The sequence below is a fragment of the Mandrillus leucophaeus genome, unplaced genomic scaffold (genome assembly GCF_000951045.1).
Source record: "Mandrillus leucophaeus isolate KB7577 unplaced genomic scaffold, Mleu.le_1.0 Scaffold339, whole genome shotgun sequence".
Taxonomy (NCBI): domain Eukaryota; kingdom Metazoa; phylum Chordata; class Mammalia; order Primates; family Cercopithecidae; genus Mandrillus; species Mandrillus leucophaeus.
Window position 1 is genome coordinate 584048 of NW_012103576.1, and position 23207 is coordinate 607254.

The 23207-nt window shown below is 40.0% G+C and overlaps 1 protein-coding gene across 2 annotated transcripts in view; it reads left to right on the plus strand.

Moving 5' to 3' along the window:
- HS6ST2 (heparan sulfate 6-O-sulfotransferase 2) overlaps positions 1 to 23207 on the plus strand; it is a 345910-nt gene that overhangs the window by 249505 nt on the left and 73198 nt on the right. Inside the window, exon 4 of one of the 2 annotated variants that reach the window (XM_011988801.1) lies at positions 14565 to 14597. The exons of the other annotated variant lie outside the window; for it this stretch is intronic. Coding sequence (XP_011844191.1) covers positions 14565 to 14597 — 33 coding nt within the window. The remainder of the gene's footprint in view (positions 1 to 14564; positions 14598 to 23207) is intronic. 2 annotated transcript variants of the gene reach the window in all.

Below are 23207 nucleotides of genomic sequence, written 5' to 3' on the forward strand. Positions count from 1 at the left end.
TTTGTTAAGGATTTCTGCATCAATATTCATTAGCGATATTGGCCTGTAGTTTTCTTTTCTTTCTTTCTTTCTTTCTTTTTTTTTTTTTTTTTTTTGATGTGTCTTTGTCTGATTTTGGTGTCAGGGTAATACTGGCCTGGTAGAATGAGTTTGGAAGTATCTTCCTCTTATTTTCCAGAATAGTTTGAGTAGGATTGGTATTAGTTCTTCTTTAAATGTTTGGTAGAATTCAGCAGTGAGGCCATGAGGTCCAGGGCTTTTCTTTACTAGGAGTCTTTTATTGCAGCTTTGATCTCATGACTTGCTATTGGTCTGTTCAGGTTTAGGATTTCCTCATGGTTCAGTCTTGGTAGGTTGTATGCATCTAGGAATTTGTCCATTTATTCTGGATTTTCCAATTTTTTGGCATATACTTGCTCATACTGGCCTAATGATCCTTTGAATTTCTGCACTATCAGTTGGAATGTCTCCTTTTTCATTTCTGATTTTTTATTTATTTGAATCTTTTCTCTTTTTTCCTTAGTAAGAAAAACCAACTTTTTGAGGTTTTTTTGTTTGTTTGTTTGCTTTTTGTTTTTTTTTTTTTGCTTTTTTAAAAATTTATAACAATTTTATTTTAATACACCTATAAATTTGAATATTTGAAATCTCCATCACCTTCACAGCACAATGATTCTACAAAGCATTCTTTCCTTTAGCCTCACTATATATTTTGTCAAATGACATGACTGTTCCTAATTCATAATTGGGACCTAAACCTAATGGAAAATACTACTTCGTGTATTCAAAAATATTTGTGGTTTTTTTCTACTATGTATATCTGGCATTGTTCTCAAGACTGGACTCTACTAGTTTTATTATGAAAATGTTAACATTTCTCCATAGAGTTGTTTTACAAAAACACCTGTTTTCAAAAACGTTCTGGGGAACAACTTGAAAACTTTTAAATAACATTTAGAGCATGGATTTATTTTTAAAATTACCTGATCCCTTTTTTAACGCATATTGTGACTTTCTTTAATCATGAAAAGTTTTCAACATTATTTTGGCATACCTGAAAGCTTTTAACTGTCCTTAAAAACCCCAACTTTGCAATAGTAAATGATTTAATGCATCACAAAATAGTCTAATGAACCAACTTTTTGTTTCACTGATCTTTTGTATTGTTTTCTTCATTTACATTGCATTTATTTCTGCTCTGATTTTCATTATTTCTTTTCTTCTACTGTTTTGAGTTTGGTTTACTCTTGTTTCTCTGGTTCTTTAAGATGCATTGTTAGGTTGCTTATTTGAAGTTTTTCCTGTTTTTTTGCAAGAAGGAGAATAAACCAGATTTATTTTAAAACATAAATTTAAAAGTACCTACATCAATTATTATTAAATTGAACCAGCAGTGTATAAAATAAATAATGCATTGAGTCCAGTTTCAGATGGGTTCACACTAGAAAACCTAATTAGTATAATTCAACCACTTCAGCAAAAGAAAATAAAAGAAATGAATATTTCAATGGATGGGGGAAATGAATTTTTATTATTCCAAAATAATTCATGATTTTGAAGAACTCTTAGCAAATAAAAATTAAAATGAACTTTCTTAACCTGATAAGCAGAATCTAATGAAAGCTTACAACAGTCACCCCAAATGGCAAGAAGTTAGATCATTCCCTTTGAAGACAGGTTTTTCCTCTTTTTTGATGTAGGCACTTATAGCTATAAACTCATCTCTTAGTACTGCTTTTACTGTATCCCATAGGTTTTGGTATGTTGTGTTTCTATTATCACTTGTTTCAAGAAGTTTTTCAATTCCTTCTTAATTTCTTCATTATCCACTGGTCATTCAGAAGCATATTTTTTAGTTTTTATATATTTTTGTAGTTCCCCAAATTCTTCTTATTTTTGATTTCTAGCTTTATTCCATTGCAGACAGAAAAGATGCTTGATATTATTTCAGGTTTTTAGAATGTTTTATGGCTGGTTTTGTGACCTAACATATGGTCTATCCTTGAGAATGATCCATGTGCTGAGGAAAATAAAGTGTATTCTGCAGCCGTTGGATGAAATGTTCTGTAAGTATCCATTAGATCCATTTGGTCTATAGTGTAGATCAAGTCTGGTATTTCTTTCTTGATTTTCTGTCTGGAAGATAGATCCAATGCTGAAAGTGGGGTGTTGGAGTCTCTGACTATTATCATACTGGGGCCTATCTCTCTCTTTCACTCTAATAATATTTGCTTTATATATCTAGGTGCTCCAGTGTTGGGTGCATATATATTTAAAATTGTTATATCCTCTTGCTGAATTGGCCCCTTTATTATTATATGGTGACCTTCTTTTTCTCTTCTTATTGTTTTTGTCTTGAAATCTATTTTGTCTGATACAAGTATAGCTACTCCTACTCTTTTAAGTTTTTTGGCTTCTATTGGCATGGAATATCTTTTTCCATCCCTTTATTTTCAGTCTATTTGTGTCTTTATAAGTGAAGTGTGTTTCTTGTAGGCAACAAATCATTGGGTCATTTTTTTTAAAATCAATTCTGCCACTCTATGTCTTTTAATTGAAGAGTTTAGTCCATTTACATTCAATGTTATTATTGATGAGTAAAGACTTACTCCTCCCATTTTGTTATTTATTTTCTGGTTGTTTTGGAAAGATCCCTTTAAATTGGGCTTTCCTTCCAGCAGCAATTCATGTGAGTTTCCAGATCATTACCTACTTGATGAGGGGCTGGGGGCAGAGTAGCTTAAAGGCAGAGTGTGAAGGGCAACTGCCAACTGTTGGACAGTTGGAGATTGATCAGAATGTGTGTCAGTGGGAAACTAGGATTCGATTTACACAAACCCAGCTGCCTGATGATTTCTGCACTGCCTGTAGGATATATGGGGTGTCCCCATTTTCATGAGGAGGAATGAGCAAGCAGTCTAATGATATGCCACTTATACAATTAGCAATTCAGCAAGTTCAAGTTCAAATAAGCAGTTCTAAATTCTTCCTACTCCAGGGGCTGTCCCTACTACTTCAGTGTCTATCAGCTTTTCTGAAAGAAGAGATGCCATGGCTATAGGGGAACCATGGTGGGGCTGTGTGTGGAGGCAAGTACTGCCTAGTGTTGGATGCAGACTGCAACTGTATCCTTTGCCCTTAGGCAGGAAGAAACTCCCATAGCACCATCCCAGCTAGGTGGTAGCTTGGATGTCACAGTCAGACGGGCAGCCCCAGCAACCTTAGGTGGCACAGCAGTTTCTGTGGGGAGATTATAAAGCCCTCTGTGGTTATGAAGGAGTTGACAGGCTATTCTGTTGGCTTTCTGCCTGTTTTCCTTGGATCCTGAAGACAAGGGCAGTCCAAAGTTATTCCTGGGAAGTGAGAACCAGGCATCAGCCAAGGCTTTGTCAGATCTGGGTTTGTAGATGAGGGCTCATTCAATCTTCATTACAATTGCAAAAAATGAACATGTGAAAATTCACTTGTAACTTGAAGGGGCATCATTTCTAATTGGAAGATAGCCACAGAGAAACAAGGGCGCCAAAACATTGCTAGTGTGAAAAGCACATAGGCTTTGGAGTCAGATCAACCTGCAAGTCCCATTCTTTATATCTTAGATGCATGACCTTGTCAAAGGCCTTCACCTCTGAGCCTTAATTTCCTCACCTGTAAAAGGAGATAGGAAAGAGCATCTTACAGGGGCTATTGTTCTAATTAAACAATGTCCAATCCTCATGCCTGGATCTCTGCCGCTGGCTCCCAACTCACGTTTTTCCTCCTATCTCTCTAGCATAGATTGCTGCATTCATTTTCTTGTAGAGGGACCCTGGTACTTTTAAGATTCCTGAACTGGAATTCACAAGGTCTGAGAGATGGTTTTGACCCTGTTATGGCTGTGTGACCTTGGATGAGTCCCTTTCTCTCTCGGGACCTACAAAATGCAGAGTTTGGGCTTGATGATCTTTAAGGGTACCTTCCAATTTTGATAGGTTTCTAAACGATATCAAGGTCAAATTCTGAATGGCCTGGCTCACTGTGCTAGAGGATATCCCTGATCATTTGGCAAGCACAACTCTTTCCCAAGGCAACATTGCCCTTCTTACCATTGTAGTTACATGGGCCCTGTTGGAATGAGTCACATACTCTAGCTTCTTCCAGTTTTTCCCCCCTTGGTTATCTTGGCTTGGACTTTTTGGATTCTGTCTATATGTAATTTGATTGCATGTTCCTATAGATAAGAAATATAGGTATAATAGTAAGGAGCACCTCACCCCCCACTGCTTCAAAGAGAAAAAGAGCGAGAGAGAGACCTGATCTGTCTGCCAATTTCTCTTTCCCTGTGGGTCCCTGGCCCATCCACTGCTACCTGATTTATGTCCTAGGGGAGCAGCATAGCTATGGTGAAGATTTATACCAGGTTTTCATCTTCAAATGAGCTACTACCTCTGTTCCTTGTGTATTCAAGTGCTTGGCACTCATAGCCTGTGAGTTTATTCTGGAATTCAAAATGAAAAATAGTCCCGTGAGAGGCCTACAGAGAGGCAAACAGGAAGCACTTCAGAGTGTGCTGCAGCCTTGTACAGTAAGTAAGGTGCAGTCCCCAGCTCTCAGTGGAGGTGTGATATGCCCAGAGAGATTATATACAGTGATCCCTCTCCACATTAGTGCCTTGTGTAGGTGTGGTACACAGTGCATTAGAATTAGACAAGGCATAAGATTTGGAGACAGGAAATATTGAATATTCCCATCTCAGTGCCTTCACTTATTAACTGTACGGCCTTGAGGAAATTACACTTTGAGCCTTTCTGACTTCCCTGTAAAGTGAGAAGAATGCCGCCTACCTCACAGGGTTACTGTGAAGGCAAAATGAAATATAGTTAGTACAGCTGAGTGGCTCATGAGCTTGGGTCCTAGCATCCTACAACTCTGGATTTGAATCCAGACTCTACCACTTATCATGCAAGTCCCTCTGAGCCTCAGTTTTCTCATTTAGGCAATGAGTATAGACTTTTGTTCAGGATGAAATGAGATAATTCCTATAAAGCATGTGGCATCTGGCATATAGTAAGCACTCATTAAATGTTAGCTAATGGTATGATTGTTATTGTTTGTCATATAGGTAAAATTTCCAATAATTCTAGAAAAGATATTTTGTGTACTCTGCCAGATGGTTTGGCAAACTTCGTCCATATTTTACATGCTTGGGGAAAAAGCACTGGGTATTTTTTGGTCCTGGTTTTGAAACTATAGGTAAGACATGAAACTGAGACTCCTCCAATAAAAAGATACCTGTTTCCTCATGGAAAGCAAGTTCGCACTCACAGTGGTGCTACACCTTCATGTAGACAGCTGTTTGAAGCCTACAAAACTGTTGAAGTGGTCATGATATTTCAAAAGCAGTGCCTCCATCGGGAGCAGCGGTGTTAATCCAATTCTGAATACTACACCTGCCAAACAGAAAGAATCCTTTAGCCATGGGTCTCAAGCACAGCCCTGGATGTGTGGATTTGCCACAGTGACAGAGACTACTAGCAAGGTATATGAGGACAAGAACCGCAATGGCTTAAAGCCTTTGTCATGGATCTTTGACAATGAAGTTAATTATCCAGATGTTTCATGTACTTGACCCCAGACACTCAGGTCTTTGGAAACATCTGGACAACATGGGGGTACTTTTCATATCTTTCATCAAAACCGTTGGTTGTATTAAATTCAGCAGGTTTCATTAATCACCTGGTTTGTGCCCTGTTAGGTATTATTGATCACAAGGAAGTCACAGTTTCATTGAGAAAAATTAGACTAACAGGTTTGAAGTGACCAATGAAAAGTAGGAGAGCTGGGATTTGAACATAGTTCCATCAACTCCTGTGCTTGTGCTCACTTCACTCTAGCACATAGCCTCTTTTCATTTGGGGCTGGCTGGAAGTTTCAGACCAAATTCAGTGGTTCCCACTATGCCTTGACTTCAGCAAAGACCTAAGCTCCTTTGCCGAAAGCAGGTGACATATATCCAGATGGACCATTTCATGTGTCTCCATTGTCTGATCCTTTTAGTGACTTAGTGGAATACTCCCTGAGAATGATCTTGATCCTTATTTTAGCACTAGCCAAATCACTACTTGTTAGGGAGTTTTTCGTTCTCTGTGTTTTAAATGTGTAAAAATGTGAATGAAGCAGTTATATATTGTGTTGGCAGCTTGCCATCCTTGGTCTGTGTCAGCATAAAATATTTTGGATTCCATAGAGTAGCAGCCCCTTGCAAAGCTGTGTAAAAGATACAATGAAAACCTTCCTTCTTATTTGAAACAGTGCTGAAATAGCACCATTTGTGGACCTTCCAGACCCAAAGATCTGAAACACGGAAATAAAATGGGACAAAATAACTCCCAGCACATATATTTATACTTACCTTGTAAATGAAACTTTTCGGCCTTTATTAACAGAAAGCAGGCCCTGTTACACCCAGAAAATTTCTAAGGGATTCCTTATTTGTTCTTTCTTTCCTTTAAATCAAAAATACTGTATGTATATGATCAAATTGAAATGCATCACTGGAATCTACCATACAAATACAGATGCTTGCGTTTGGAGAACTCCAAAACACGTATGAAAATCATTGTCAAGTTTCAATTGATGAAGTCAGCCTGTGCCTATACACATATTTTTTAGTAACTCAACTAGCTCCCCGCATCATGAGTGGAAAGGCTTCTCAGAAGGGAAAACAAGCCAGGTTTTCTTTTTATGGCCTTCAATTTTGTTTTATTTTGTTTTACTTTGTTTGTTCAATGGCAAAACATCCTTTTCACTGCTTTCTGAAAGACTAAATTGTCAAATAGTTGCTTTGGAAATGTTTTCAGAAACAATGTATCCTGCCATACCCAAGGACCTGTTATAGACGAACCCATTTTCCACAAAAACAAGAATCCTTCAGTGTCTAGATTGTTAATTAGATCAGCACTAGAGGGCACTCTTATGATGCCAAAATGGGAAATTTTTACTAAAATCTGCTGGGCAGGGGTGTGGGAGAGGAGACGAGGAGGGGGCAGATTCTGTAAGAACTGCAGACAACAGACAGCTTAAAGAAATGTGCAACTGGGAATTGACTGGCTCGCCAGCAGATGAAACACTATTTGGAAAGGGCTGTTTGGCAATCTTCCCTATCAGATCCACTTGGTTTCCAAAATGCAGTTGGTGCTTTGGCAAAACAGGGCCCAGGTATAAGGCATTATTTCTCAAAATGAAAGAAATATAAGAATCTCTGATTGTTACCATGTGATGTAGTAAAAGCACATTTAGGCAGAAAACAAAATGTGGAGAGAAGCATAGGAGAATGTGTTTACAACTTAACAGCTACTGAAAAAGAAGAATTTCAAATCCTTGGGGTCTTTTATGGTTGTTTTCCCAATCTTTTGCAGCCCTTGCTCTGTGAATTGTTCTGAAGGGTTGTGTGATTGAGTCTGGAAGAGTAGGTGCTTGCTTGTCTGCTGCCCCTAGGCAGGCTCTGATGGACACAGGGTGGATGATGTGCTGTCAAGTGAGGGGACAAATGGACTTGGTTTTGCCTCTGGCACTGATGTGCTCTGTGATCTGTGGCAAGTCCCTACCCTCTCAAAGTCTCAGGGTCAGGGAAGAGTTGGGTGACACTAGAGGTCTCTAAAAGATCACTAGAAGACATATCCCTGAGTTTATGATTGATGATTGCAGAAATAACTTTTGGTTTGGTTTGGTTTTAGAGACAGTGTTGCTCTGTTGCCCAAGCTGGAGTGCAGTGACATGATCATGGCTCACTGCAGCCTCGAACTCCTGGGTTCAAGCGCTCCTCCTGCCTCAGCTTCCAGAGTAGCTGGGACCACAGGCACACGACACCATGCCCAGCTATTTTGCACATTTTTTGTAGAGATAGGGTCTCACTATGTTATCCAGGTTGGTCTTGAACTCCCGGGCTCAAGAGTTCCTCCCACCTTGGCCTCCCAAAGTGTTGAGAATACAGACATGAGCCACTGTGCTCAGCCAGAACGTCCCATATCAGTCATTTATAGCAGTCACTTGGGTTATGAATCGAACAAGATATGGTAGGCACCCTGGGGTAGAAGGTGACTCTATGTTGTCAACAGGATGGTACCGAAATGATTTGCCAGCACAGAGGGGCTTATTTGCCTGTATTAGTCATTGCTTTAGGTTTATGGCTCAGTCCAAATATAACCTCAGAGACTTACCACACTAAGCCATCAGTAGGTCCCCTCAAATTGGCTCATTATGTCCAAGTTAGGCCTGATCCCTCACTTGTGTGCTAGCATCAGCCAGAATCTCAGGCATGCCCATGTGTCCCTCCCTGAGGAGTCAGTATGGGGCAGACGCTCTGGGTACTTAATGGGAAGAGTGGCACACTGAAGACAGAGTTATCTACTCTGATTTTGGCCCCAGCATTTGTTAGAGAAATGCATGAGTGTTTTTGTCTAAGTCTCTGCTTGTAAGAACCCGGGCTATCCTTCATAGGAATGTTCCTGATTGAGTCAAATTCATTATAAAGTCTTAGAATGTTATTGGCCGGGCATGGCAAAACCTTATCTCTACTAAAAATACAAAAAAATTAGTTGGGCATGGTGGTGGGCACCTGTAGTTCCAGCTACTCAGGAAGCTGAGATGGGAGAATCACTTGATCCTGGGAGGCAGAGGTTGCAGTGAGCCAAGATCGAGCCACTGCACAACCTGGGCAAGAGTGAGACTCCATCTCCAAAAAAAAAAAAAAAAAATTGTTATCATGAACAGGGACCTTTGGGAAATCAGTTAGTCCAACACCATCACTGTAGAGATAGGGAAACGGGGAGCCATCTTCATTTGGGAATGGGGTTGCCCAGGGTTTCACAGCCAGTTAATGGCTGAGCTGGCATTGGGATATCAGTTTTTTATTTCTATTCCAGGCCTCTTTGTGTTACCTTGTGCTATATTTTTCTCTCTCCTCCAACGTCCATTCTAGGGAATAAGTGACCAATGGCTATGAACCTAAGGGTTTTTGACGTAGCTAGAATAGCTGTGTTTACGGATTGTGTCATTTAAGGTGGTACCAGTGGAAAGATATGGGGACACATCCCTATCAAAAATATGTCCTTTTTAAATATCGTAGGACTGGAGATCAAACCAATATAGGGTCATTCCTCTGGATCTAGAAGGCTCTGAAGTCTTGAGATGCTCTTGCCCAAAAGCAAGGATCAGGATGGAATCCTTGTCAGCTGGCAAGGAACGAAAGGATGGGAGGGTGGGTCTGGAAACCAGGTTTAGTATCTTGGGGGAGGGCAGACACTGTGAAAAGAGCAGTCAAGACAACCTCAGGGGACTTCACAGTTGTGCCAAAGGCTGTTCCTTGGGAAGTTAAAACAAATACTCAAAGAATACATATTTGAAAGAATATTCTGGGTTCCAGTATTCTCAGGCCAACCATAAGGATCTCCCTCTCATGAGGTATGCGTGATTTCCAGTGGACTTGGCATGGAACAAAGAGGAATTAAGAGCAGTCAAACAGTAGAACACAGATGTGGGGGACAGCCCTCTACCATATCAGTGATGTGGTTACTTTCCACATGGCCTTTACATGCACATGTCTTTGAGCCCTGCTTTTGAAAAGCTGGTTCTTTTCACAGGGCGACAAGATGGCTCAGCTACAGGGGACTGGGAGTTGTGTGGCAGGCCTGCCACAGACTCACTATGCCTCTAGACAATTCTCTGATTGGTCTTCCTCCCTAGGTGACAGTAATAATGCCTAAAACATATTGTATGATGACTGTGGACCTGACATTCTGCTACATGATTTACATGCACGATCACATCTAATCCTCCCAAGTACTTTAGGAACTACCCTTCTAGACGGAAACACATGGGCCTACCTACCCAGGTTGTTTGCTGTTGGTTTCTGCTCTGATAGAGCTGTCTTTTCTTCTGATTGGTCAGTTCTGATACCATATCTGTTGTTAAAGATGGTGAATGTCATCACCAGTGTAGGCACTATACTTGTCCCCACTTTGTTTTTTGCTGGTTGTGTTGTTTTGTTTTGTTGAGACAGAGTCTCATGCTGTCACCCAGGCTGCAGTGCAGTGGCATGATCTCGGCTCACTGCAACCTCCTCCTCCTGGGTTCAAGTGATTCTCCTGCCTCAGCCTCCTGAGTAGCTGGGAATACAGGCACCCTCCACCACGCCAGGCTAATTTTTGTATTTTTAGTAGAGACAGGGTTTCACCATGTTGGCCAGGCTGGTCTCGAACTCCTGACCTCAGGTAATCCACCTGCTCGGCCTCCCAAAGTGCTGGGATTACAGACATGAGCTACCATGCCCCGCCTTGTCCCCATTTTGTAGGTGAGGAAATCAGGGCTGAGAGATTAAGATGCCTTTGCAGTGTCATGCAGTTGGTAAGTGAAAGAGCCTTAGGACCAGAATCCAGTCTGTGTGACTACTGGACTTATTTCATGGTCCCACACCACCTCTCAGGACTGTGCATAAGCAAAAGGCTGAGGTCAAGCATTTTAACACTTTGCGAGTAAAAAAGACCGGTAGCTTGTTTTGCTTAGGGCCGTAAGAAACACCCAGGCCCTTTGCCTGGCTCCTCCCTTCACCTCCACCAGTTTGAGCAAGAGTCCTTAGCCTGGGACTTCGGGGGCACCACATCCCTTTCCATTTAGGGAAATAAAATTTAGCATGTATTAACATAAGGCATTTTTCACTAGGATATACTGTATTTGGCCTTTAGAGATCAAAAGAGGAAGGTGGCTTGAAATACAAAAGGAAGTGGTGGGTTTCTGAGAAGCCATAGAGTAGGTGAGACCAGAATGATGGTGGAAGGGCATCCTACTGGGAGAACGTGGAAATTCTAAAACATGTCAGCTCTTGGTGTGGCAGTTAAAGGGAGGGTGAGCATGCCGTTTCAGTGTCAGAAACCAGAGAGGTTGAATGGGCCATTTGCTTGGCAGCTCTGGAACAGCGGTAGGCAGTTATTTCTAATAGAGTGTACTATCTGCTGCAGATTTGCAATCTGACCCAAACAGTGTTGGTGTGGGTTTCTTAACAACTTCCTTCTCTCTAGCCATTATATGGAAGTGTGTGGCTGTGGAGGTCTCTGCTAATGAACAGCCATCACCAATATCCCAGGCTCCCGGCAGATGAAGAATCTGCATGAGCAGAAAGAGAAATGTGGAGGGTGGTGGCGGTGCAAGAGGGTCAGTTGTTCATCAGTTCGATTTTTCTTGTTTTTCTCAATTAAGTTTCCTTGTATAATTTTTCCATCATAAAGAATCTGCTACTCTATGTTTCAAATTAACAAAGCTGTTTCTCTGGACAGAATGATGTTCAGCTGCATTTAAATTTGGCCATTATTATTTTGGACATACTCTCATTTACTCATAAACTCTTTGAAGGCTGTGCTCTGGGCTCTATGAACTACTAATAACATGTTGTACTGAGGAAAAGACTAGGGATTTGTATACTTCTAAGTAACGTGGCACCCAAATTCAAGGGAAAGCTATTAGAGAATGAAAGAATATAGGAACTGGGGGAATTTTAGAAACCATCTTGTCAAGCTCCTTCATGTCATACAGCCCCCTGGGAGAGTGGAGAAGAGAATTTGCCCAAGATCAAATGAGTCATTGGTAAAACCTGGATTAAAAACCAGGGATCCTGATTCTCAGTCAAGGGCTCTTGGATTTTTACCTCATCCTGGTTTTTCCAGGTGTTAATTTGGATCCTTCATACAAAAGTGAATCGTTTCACTTTCATTTCTGAAGCCCTAAGCACCCATCCTGAGAATGTAAATGCCAAGCATAAGTGTCATGGTCTGAGGTTCCTGATTAGGATGAATCCACATCTGGAGTTTTTGGATTCCCAGGTCTCCCGCTATTCCCATTACTCCAGTGCTATATATGTGTTTCCTTCATTTTCATCTTTTGCCTTCCCTGCTGATGGGATGCTTAGGCAGTTGCCTAAGTACCATTTGAGTGACATTTAGCCATATCTTCTGGAACCTGGCTCAGAGGAAGGTTATTCCTATGGGTTTTTCTCCAGCCAGTGTCTGGGTAATGGGCATGATAACCACAGCTCCTTTTGTCCATCCAGTGCTGCTGCTTTTCCAGGATATGGCTTGCTGAGGGCTGATGAATCCCATCTTAGAGTGTCAGCCAGGCCAGCTGCTACAGAACATGACAGCAATAAATGAGAAACACTTTGTTGGGATGTGGGACTACAGTATTATGAAACTGCCACTTAGAGGCTTCCTGTTTTTACAGTATTTCAAGGTGCAAGCACGTGGCATTCTCTGGGTAGCAAATGGCCCAACTGAAAAGAAACCTGATTTATAGCCTGTTGGGAGGGCTTTCCACAAGGAGAAATTATGAATTTATAATATCCCCTCCAATCCGAAAGTGAATTCTTTCTAATGCAAATGTTTAATCTGATGCCATCGAGTATGTTCTCCATACATAAACAAAGGCATAAATGAAACAGGGAGAAACTCTTTCCTAGAAGTGATAACATAGAGTACATTTCTGTAGAACCCTTTTCCAAGCAGATGGCCTAAAAATATTCCACAAGATGTAGTCAGGGATATTTGTCTGTTTTATTCACTACTGTATCCTCAGTATCTCTAACAATGGCTGGCACATAATCGATAATAAATATTTTTAATAAAACATCATGATTAAAGGGCATTTTTAAAGGATTTCATTTAAGAACCTTCCCAAAGAGAGTGAGTGTGTGTGTATATGCATAAAATGGGTTCTTAAAATTAATTCATTTTCTTCTAATTAGTATGTCTCTTTTGTTTTACCTTTTCCCTATGAACTTTGGCACACTTCCGATGACTGGCCACCCTTTTGATTGATGCACCTGTAACGTCTTCACGGACTGTCAATACTCCACCTCTACCCCCCTGGGCTCCCAGGTAAGGCAATGAACTTCCAAAAGTCTTCTCAGTGCAATCACTGGGCAAATTTTATTAGGCAGTCAAGAAGTTGACCTAGAAATAAAAAAAAAATCTCAAGAGACACTAATAGTTCCTTGATTAAAGTTAAATTTGATCCCGCTCCCATATAAATCAATTATTTATACACTTAACATTATTTGAGAATTTCTATCAGTACAGTGAAATGAAAATTATGGCTTTGGAAACTGCTGCTTGCTTCACTTCGGAATTTTCTGATCCTAGGAACAATATATGGCTTTATGTTTTCCTTTTAAAAATATATTCTTGTGTGTGTGTCTGTGTGTGTGTGTGTGTGTGTGTTTTGTCTTTTCATCCAAAGTTGTGTTATTTTTGTTCACAAGGCCAAGTGCTGTGGAAAGGATCATAGCCTCTCTTCACTGTGTAGGGACTCTAAATCATGGGATAGGTCAGTACATTGTAGATTACTTATTTCTTATGGCTGGAGTAGAAGACGAGCACATTGGGCTCTGGATGGTAAGTCCACTAATAGGAGTGCCTTGTCTAACAGATTTGATGTTAGGCCTCACCAAGTATATCGCTTTTGTTTCTCATGACATTCGCTTCCCCAGCAGTCTTAACAGCTCAGAAACAAGGAAAGGGGGCTTAACCACACCAGAGACTGATAATAAAAGAGCCATGTATTGCTTCTCAAATGATGATTCAAAGGCTCTGCTGCTAGCCATGCTATTAAAAAAGGCTCTCTTAACTCACTTTTAAGGCCTGCAGAACGTATTTGCTGTAAAGAAACATTTCTCCCAAGAAAATGCACAGGCTATATAGCCCACTTCGGGCATAAAAGAAGTGTTGCTACATTGTAAAATTCCTTGTTCTGGCATAATAATAATAAAAAAAGCTAACTGAGCCCATTTGAACCCTCAAATTAGCAACTGACCTGTGTATAACTTCACAGTCTCTGCCTGCTAATAATATCAGAAATTCACCCAGTGGAATGAGTGTTTTGTGATCCTTAAGACATACATTATAAAAACAGCTAAGCATGTTTTTTGAATGGAGAAACACTGTTTACTTTGATGGATGTCTTGTGTTTGAGTGGAAGGGACTAGAGAGATGATTTATATATCACTTTACGTGTGCTTTGAATTTTCATCTTTTTAAAGAGCATGAGTAAAGTCTAATTGTTCTTTTATTTTCCTTTTGTTATTTGTGTTTCATATATTCCTGATAATATGAAAAATCCTTGCCAATTCCTCCTAGGACCTTTCAATCAGGCATTTCCATTTCGGTGATGCCACAGGGTTGGGTTTGGTTTGGGTTTTGCTTTATTGGCTTTTGTTTTTTTACCTAGATTCCCATTGCTCTCTGTGAAGGAGAATGGAATTAGCATGAGCGAGTGGTAGATCCATCATTCCCAGCCCACAGCACTCCAGGGATCTGGCTCTCAGTGCAGCCTTGCCCCTTTTAGCCTTCTGATTGGGAGTCTCCCTATTACTTGAGAGGAGCCAGTGGGGAGCAAAGTGGAGAAGCCATCTATGAGCTGTTTCCCTGAGGTTTGGGAAGCTGGAGAAATATGCTATTAAAGCAAAATGGAAAACTTTTATTATTTTAACTCCTCTCCTACCAAGCTCTTGCTAGCGACTGGTTTTACTGTTCCTTTAACAGGTGGAGGATTTTTCAGATTCTAGATGCAGCAAGGTAAGTAACGATGTATTTTTAGTTTGACTAAACCAAGTAAGCTAGAATAAAGAGACTCTGCAGTTGCCTGTCAGTTTAATTTCAGTACAACAAATAGTTAAGTTTTTGGCTTGGACAAATTCTTTCCAGGGCTCTTTTTTTTTTCGTTTAAAACAGCTGAAACTACCCAGGCTTGGAGTCTCAGTTCTGAAGGCCAACTTAGTGCAGAAGTGGGATGAACGTTCAGGGTGACCACCCCAGACAGGTGTGCAGTAGGTCATTAGCTCTTTTTCCTCTTTTTGCTGAAATAGGATGACATAGTACAGTGTGTTCTTAAGAAGACCCCAACCATTGGCAAAGTGTTCTTTACAGTGCTTCCGGCACATCTACCTGTCCCTAGGCTGGACTGTGATTTAGAGAACAAGTAGGTCAGCATTTCCTTGAAGGGAAATCAATTATTTGAAAATATCAGGGCTTTTAACGTATGTAAATATGTAGACTTGCATATTTACAAGTAATCCCATAGGCCAGGGGCCTTCATGACATGAACCCTGCAGGAGAGCAAATCTAATCAAATACAAGAAAGTTCCTCTCTGTGGGGAAGAGGGACGCTGAGAATGCTCCCGGATGATGCCCCTGCAGGCAACAACTGTTGCTAAGAGCCGTACCATCATATTGCCACCAGAGCCGGAGAGGCTAGCAGGAACCATAAGCCATTTTGGAAATGTGTGCTCTAGTCGCTTGGCACATTGTTTTCTAAGGTCATGATGCTCACCAATACTGTCTTTAGCTTTTTGTAGGCTTATTGGCTCCAGAAATATTTACTAGTGCCTCTGCTTTTTCTTAATACCCACCTACAATCCACCCTGTGCTCCCTGGCCAGATAGGTCAGCAAGAGCGAAGACTGTAGCTCTGGCATTTTTCCACAAGGACAGACTCCCATTAAAATAGACTACTTGAGCCATTTTGGGGATGCCTAGTTTAGCTTTTTGTAGCTGGGCTTCCATACTCCCATTAGGGCCTCAATGGATTTACTTGACAGCTGAGAATAGTAAATTTAGTGTTTAATTTTGTAGTCAGATTATAATTTATTGAGCTAAATAGTACAGACACACATAGACACCTAATCACACAGTATTAGTATGGGAGAACATTGAAATATCATCAATTGGGTATGTCATGGAGGCAAAGTACCAAGTTCTGTTACTAATGAGGTGACTTTTATCAAGCACTAGCTCCACTCTGAGCCTTAATTTCCTCGCCTGTAAAATAAAGTGGAGTGGATGACCATTAAGACAATGGTCAATAACAAAGGGACTACTATCCCTATAATAGCTTTTATGGGGAAGTCTTGAGAATTTTGTTTTCTTTTTGCTTTAAAATTACTAGATGATAGCACCATCTCTTTAAAACAGTTTTGCTGTATAACAAAGCAAATCCTGACACACTTTTTATTTTTATTATGGTGTTGATTAGTTGGACCAGAAATTATTGTCAGAGCAACTAATACCTGGCCTTAATGAGAGAAAAAAAGAGGAGTGCAGGTGGTGAGATAGGAAAGAAACGGTTTTGGTAAATATCAATGGGGCCCTTTTTGAATTTTGGTGAGCTGAATGATGTACGAAAACTATTTGCAAGGCTAGCATATTTTTCAACCGCTAGTAAAATAATAAAACAAGCAATATTTTTAGTAATCCTCATCGTATATGCAGTTTCATAAATGTACAAGATTATGATGATCTCTGCCTCATAATTAACAATTTGCCTAAGTACTTGCTATGTTTTAGTTGTCTGAATAGATTTTTGTAATCCAGAGAAAGAAGGGAACAATCAGTGGAAGCCATCCCAAATGCCTAGTATTATTGCTACACACATGCACAATTAACAGCGATACTAATTGCTTCAGACCAGAACCTCATTTGTTTTTCTAAGGACAGCAAAAACATTAATAGCCAGAGTGCCTGTCAATCTCTCTCTCTTTTTCCTATAGCCAATTGTATCATAGGGTCTGCAGTTGACTGTAAGCAAATTATTTGGTTGGATTTTCAGTGTATCATCTTGTAATGGAGTTTCCAAGTTTCTGTTGCAGTTAGCAATCAATGCCTTGAACAGCCAGACTTATTTTTATAATATTTTAACAATAGACTTCTATAAATTTAATGAATAAAAGGATGCCGACATGCCACTCAGTTCTGCTGCTGCATTTACATTCTACTACATATTGCATATCTTTAAAATTATTGGCATTAGACCTGCATACAAGAATCATAGAAAGTCCAGGCTGGAGGGAAGCTTTAAGATCATCCTGTCACACTCCCACTCCCTCCTTTTTCAGATGAGTATGATTGTCAGTAATTTGAATCTTGATAACAACCACCAAATCAATGATGTCACACTTTTTTTTTGTACCTTTCAAACGTTGAGAACTATTATAGTAAGTTTGAATGATAACTGGTTGTTTCAGAATCATATTGCTTCAACTTATTTTCAAAACAACTGAATCAGAATTTTAAAAATATGCCCTCATAAGGCTTACCTAAACATAGGCATAATGTTGATGGTATATGTGTGAAAGCAGATGTTCTATGCAGAGCACCTGGCAATGAGACACTCAACCAATATCAGCTCTCTTTCCTTCATGCATAGATTACCTAATTAATATTGCCATAGTGGAAACATTACATCAATGACTGACAGTCTGGGCATTTAGAGTCAGACTGACCTCAGGTCCAATCCTGGCACTGCTACTTTCCAACTGTGTGACCTTGGGTAATTTAGTTCATCTCTGTTGGCTTCAGGTAGTTTTCTCACATGTGAAATGTAGCCACTATATAGGCTTGCTTTGAGGATTAAAATTAGATCTTGCATATCAAGTGCTTAGCACTGTTCCTGGCACATAGTCAACAGTTGATAATGGTGGTTATTACCATTATTGTTTGGCATACCCAGTGGCAGCCTCACTCAATAGTATATTTAATCTTACGGTGATTTGGGGTACTTACACATACACCTGTACACATGCATATTTGGGCACACAAGTTCATAAGATTTGCATCAGAAAGACTGCTTTCTCAAAGGTTACCGGTGACCACCATGTTTCACAATTCAATGACCTCTTCCCAGGCCTCAGTCTTCTTGACCTCTTTGGAGATTCTAGCACTTTTGCACATATTCTCTTGCTTGAAAGGGTTCATAATCTATCTTGATGTCTTCTCTACATTCATTAGGCTTCCTTTGTTGGGATCTCTTTTCCATATGTACACACACACACACACACACACACACACACACACACGCATGCCCACATCTTCTCCCTCCCCCCTGCCCCTTTAAGTAGAGCAATTCCCAAGGTCCTGTCATTGATCTGCTTCTCTTCTGTTGCTATATTTTCTCCCTGGGTAATTTCATCTCCTCACATAGCTTCACCTTTAACCTCTACACTAATGATTCCCAAATTGACCTCTCCAACCCTTAATTCATTCCGGAGCTCCAGGCTAACTCCAATTTCCAGTTGCCTGCTGAGAATCTCCAGGGCAGGATGTCCTAGGAGACTGAAAGCGTAGTCTGGCTTTTGTCATCCTTCTCAGGAATGCAGATGGAGGAATCTAGCTTCAGAGGTATTAAGGATTGAAAACAAGGCACAAGTGTGGAGCATCAGTCTGAGCAGAAGTAAAAGTGGTCTAAGTTAGTAAAGTGCTTCAAACTGAGCTTTCCAGGGGAGGCATAACAGATAAACTGTGAATTTCTGTTATTATGCACTGGAGATGTCAATTGGCAGTTGGAACTTTAAAAGGTTTATATTTTCTAGGGATAAGGGAACAGCTTTCCAAGATGAAAATTGAGTTCAGTTTTTAGGTGCTGGAAGATTGGCATGTTTGGAAGAAATGTTAATTAAAATCATCTTTCTTTTCTTTTTCTTTTTTTTTTTTTTTTTTTTTTTTTTTGAGGCGGGGTTTTTTTCGCTCTTGTTACCCAGACTGGAGTTCAATGGCGTGATCTCAGTTCACTGCAACCTCCGCCTCCTGGATTCAAGCAATTCTCCTGCCTCAGCCTCCCAGGTAGCTGGGATTACAGGCATGTGCCACCACACCTGGCTAATTTTGTATTTTTAGTAGAGACAGAGTTTCACTATGTTGGTCAGGCTGGTCTTGGACTCCTGACCTCAGGTGGTCCACCCACCTTGGCCTCCCAAAGTGCTGAGATTACCGGCGTGAGCCACCATGCTTGGCCAAAATCATCTTTCTTTGGACACTTATTATGGTTAATCTTGTTTCAGTGTTTTGTTTAAGAAATGCACATGCCAAGGGGAAAGATGATATACTCAACTTGAATGATGAACAGGTGGGAATTTTGTGAGAGCAAATGTGTGCATAGACACATACACATATGCTGGGTCAGGTGTGCCTGAGATTTTTTAATGTATGCAAGTAATTCTATCAGTGGTAGATAGATTTTTTTTCTTTCATTCATTCTGCAAATATTTACAGAACATGCCAAGCTCTCTGTGGAGCAACACAGCTGTGAATATAGAACATATAGAGGCTCTGTCCTTAAGTGTCTAATACATTTTTCTTTTGTTATATGCAGGTACATTGACAATTTAATTTAGTTTAGAAATATCTGCAACATGTCACAAATTGTTCAATGGCCATAATCTTGCTGACAATCTTAATGACCAAAGAGGAACTTAAGGGAAATAAGACAGTGCTAAAGTGGGGAAGGAATGTACATAAATCTGAATTAGAAATTGATTACTTCCTTTAAATTTAGTAAATATTGAATTGCTTTGGGGTTTTACATTTCAAGTTGGCTTGCCAGTGTTTCAGGCCAGGGTAAGAATGATTATGTCTAACCCTAAAACTTAATTAGAGTAAAGGAATAGACAAGTCTTGGTTAATGTGTATACTATTGTCAGGAGAATTAGTTGTAAATGAGTTATTTCTACAGAAACTGTAGGCTTAGAGCTGATATCTTTAGCACAGAGGACAATATCCCTTTTGCGGAAGAATGGTCCCATTTTCTACCTTCTCAAAATGCAGTACAGTCACTCCTGTTTGAACTACTACCATATGGCATATTTGAAGACCATTTTGTCCTCCAAGTGGGAATTATCTGCTTGTGAGTTCCTTGCCTTCATGGTTGCACACCATTCTCCCCTTCAGAAATTTGGCATGGCCTTTGTCTGTAAGTCTCAATTCCAGGTGTTCTTGGTCCCAGCTGTCAGTTTCAAAGTCCTCCTTATGGTCACTCTCAGGTCCAAAGGATGCCTCATTGCATCAGTAAACCAAGAGATCTACTTGGATGCCCAGAGCTCCCGTCAGAGCTATGTAGATGGCAGCCACCCTCTGTTCCACTATGCTAGCTTCTCCTTCAGATCTCTCATGGCACAAAACCTCTCATTATAATGATGTGCATATTGACCAGTGCTTTTATTATTTATTTATTTTTTTGGCCTTGCATGAGTTAGAGACATTCTCTTATTCTCACTGGAGGTAAGAATGATAGAAACATCGTTGAATTTAGAGTCTCGAATGCCTTTATTCTCATGGTTTTCATCAATCATAATATAACTTCTCTTTCCTTTCTTAGATTTATTCATTCAATACGTACCTATTGAGCACTTACTATGATCCAGGCACTGTTCTAGACATGGGGGACAATACAACAGACAAAGTCCCTGCTCTTGTGTTTCTTAAAGTGTGTGTGTGTGTGTGTGTGTGTGTGTGTGTGTTGGAGGGAAATTGAAAACAAACAAGTATACAAGTAAATGAACAAGATTATCATAGAGAGTGGTAAGTGCCATGAAGAAATCAAAAACATTGGACAGAGAATGATCAGACAGTTGGAGAGTGATCAGAGAAGGCCTTCCTGAGGAGGTGAATTTTGCTCTTTGCTTTTGTTGGTTTTGTACAGACTTCAATTACACTTTGGGTCCTTTGGTTTCCTCCATTTCATGATATCCTGGACTCGGTATGCTTTCCCATTTTGTTGCTTCTTGCCACTCTACTTTGAGGACCACCTCCCTTCAACTAGTCCTGAGGAGTAAGCCAACGTAGCCTCCTGTCAAATTTCTGTTCCACACTTTTCTTGTCGTAGTCAGTATTAGAATTCAGCATGTTCACTATCTTCCCTGTTATAGAATATAAATGGATGCTAATCCTTTAGGGATATTTTACTTGATTACTGAGTGCATTTTTGTTACTCAAGGCAAACTACCTGTTGAAAGAAAACTGCAAGCATTAAAAGTTAGTAAGCATTTGGCTTTGCCTATTTCTGTAAAGGGAAAAGCCGTTGTTAAAATTAGTGTTCAAAGTTAAATAGATGACCCTGTAGGTTCTCTTTAGTTTGAAAGTAGTACAATTAGTTGTTTTCAGAGACAGAGCCAAAATCTCTTTTCAATATGCTGTTTAATTTTGTAAAGTGGATATGCAGGAACATTTTCCAATGTATCAAAATTGCTTAGATTAAGCATACATTTTCCGGCAAAAGCCAGCTTTACAATTCTTGTAAATGTCACAAGAACTTAAAACATTGTGTCTTGTTTTAACCTCTGCCAGCTAGAGCAGCAATTCAGCACAGCAGATTCAACTGTCAATTTCTTAAATATGAATATCTGAAAGTTCATTGTCTTTTCAGCTTGACCATGGGGAATCTTCAAAAAACTAAAAAGCCAAACACCACTAAAATGTTTGGTGGTTTCAAAATGATATGGCATAGGTGTTGCTTGCTAGTGAGTTAGGTGCCAAGAAAAGCATGTTAACTCTTAGAAGGCCATTTGGATTCTTCCAGCCATCATTTTGTTGTCTTCCTCAGCACCTAGTTAAAGCCCCAGGTAGGAACTGAGGTAGGAGTTAGAAAGTTTACCTTCCCTACCTCCTCCCACACCTCCTGTCCTGTCCCATTGAGCTTTGTGGGAGAAGATGGGGAAGCAGGTGGGGTGGGTTTGGAGAAGGTGCACCAGAATGTTGCCAATATCCCAAGTACCATTACATCTCCCTTCTTTAAAACTTCTCTGTTGTCACTTACTATTGCACTTACTACTCAGACACTTGACTGTTCTAAATGCAACAATCAACTCCATGACTAGATTTTAGGAAAGCAGTTTTTAAAAAATCCAGAGAAAAGCTGAGCATGATTCTGTGGTAAAGGAATCTGTGGGAGAAGAGGAACCAAGAGGATTTGGAAACTTCTAGAAATGCAACTCTGATTTACAGTCGCAGAGTTTCTTGACATAGAAAAATAGTGGGGCATAGAGAAAGAAGTGAGGAAGGCATACAGCACAGCGAGTCCTTATATGATTTTAGTTGAAAAGGCAGTTATTTTCTGCAGGTGAGAAAATAGATGCACATCAAGACAATGACTTATCTAAGTACATGCAGCTAATTAGTGGCAGATGCAAGAGAAGAACGCAAGTCAACTGAATCCTATCCAGTATCTTGATTTTTAATTAACTAAACTCGCTGATTTTTTGGCTTGCTTTTGCTGTTTAATTCTTAGCGCTACGTTTGTTGCCAGCACTTGTAATTCATTATGCTCAAATAACTTTATCAACAAAGGTGGACAAAATCCCTTAGAAACAGGTAAAAGGAATTTTGTTTTGGAGGGGTTGGGGCCAACTGACAGATAGTACAGGATTGCATAGAGGTGAGAGTGGTTGGATTGGAAATAAAGCCTAAAACTCAAGATTTAGCTTAAAATAAAATGAAGAAAGAGAGGATTGTGGCTATAGACTGGGGATCCATATTTAAAGGTACACATCATCTCTTTAATGCTCATTCTTAATGACAGCTGTAGCCCATTCTGAAGATTGAAATGTCTTTTGTTTAGCGTTCTCAGTACTTTGGGTCTTTTTCCAGGCATATTTGTGGCCTTCTCCTTGTCTTTCTATTTTGCTATTCTGTATGGTTTTTTATCTGCAATGTTTTCCATTAGTTTGGTCTCACTGTCTTGACCAGGGCACTCATGGCACAACTACACACACACACACACACACACACGCGCATATATGTAATCTTATGTGCACATAAAATAGAGAACACTATTTAACAAGTTAGAAACTATTAGATTATTTTTGTTCCTCTTTCAGAATTGAAAGATTTCCTCTTGACAAATGGCTCTTCTCCAAAATCTTAAAATTGCACCTCGGAAAAAAATGATGGTCACTGTGCTACCATGAAGCTTCCTGTCCCTTCACTTTCATTGGCTTACTATCCAATGGGCTCCATTGATTTTCCAGACAGCTCTCAACCTTGCCTCATCAGCCAGACACTAGAATTACAAGGGAGCTTCATCAAGATCTTGTGTGGTTTCAAAAAACTTCCACTTTTCTAATTTAGGCAATGGGTATGGTACAAACCATCTGTAAATGGCATTTGGTGGTGCATTGGTCTTTCTTCTCATGGCTTCTACAATTCTAACTTGATTTCTGCTCACCACAGGGCACAGTTTGCCTTCTCTTCCCTGGGAGCGCTTGTTCATTTGTCAGGAGACCTAAAAGAAGGCTGCTGTGTACAGTGGTGGAATGTCAGAGTCATCCTAAACTGGCAAAAATAGGTCTTTAATGGCCTTTACTGATTGTTTCTATATTGACATATAAATCCACATGAGGCTATATGAGGAGACTGTGCATAG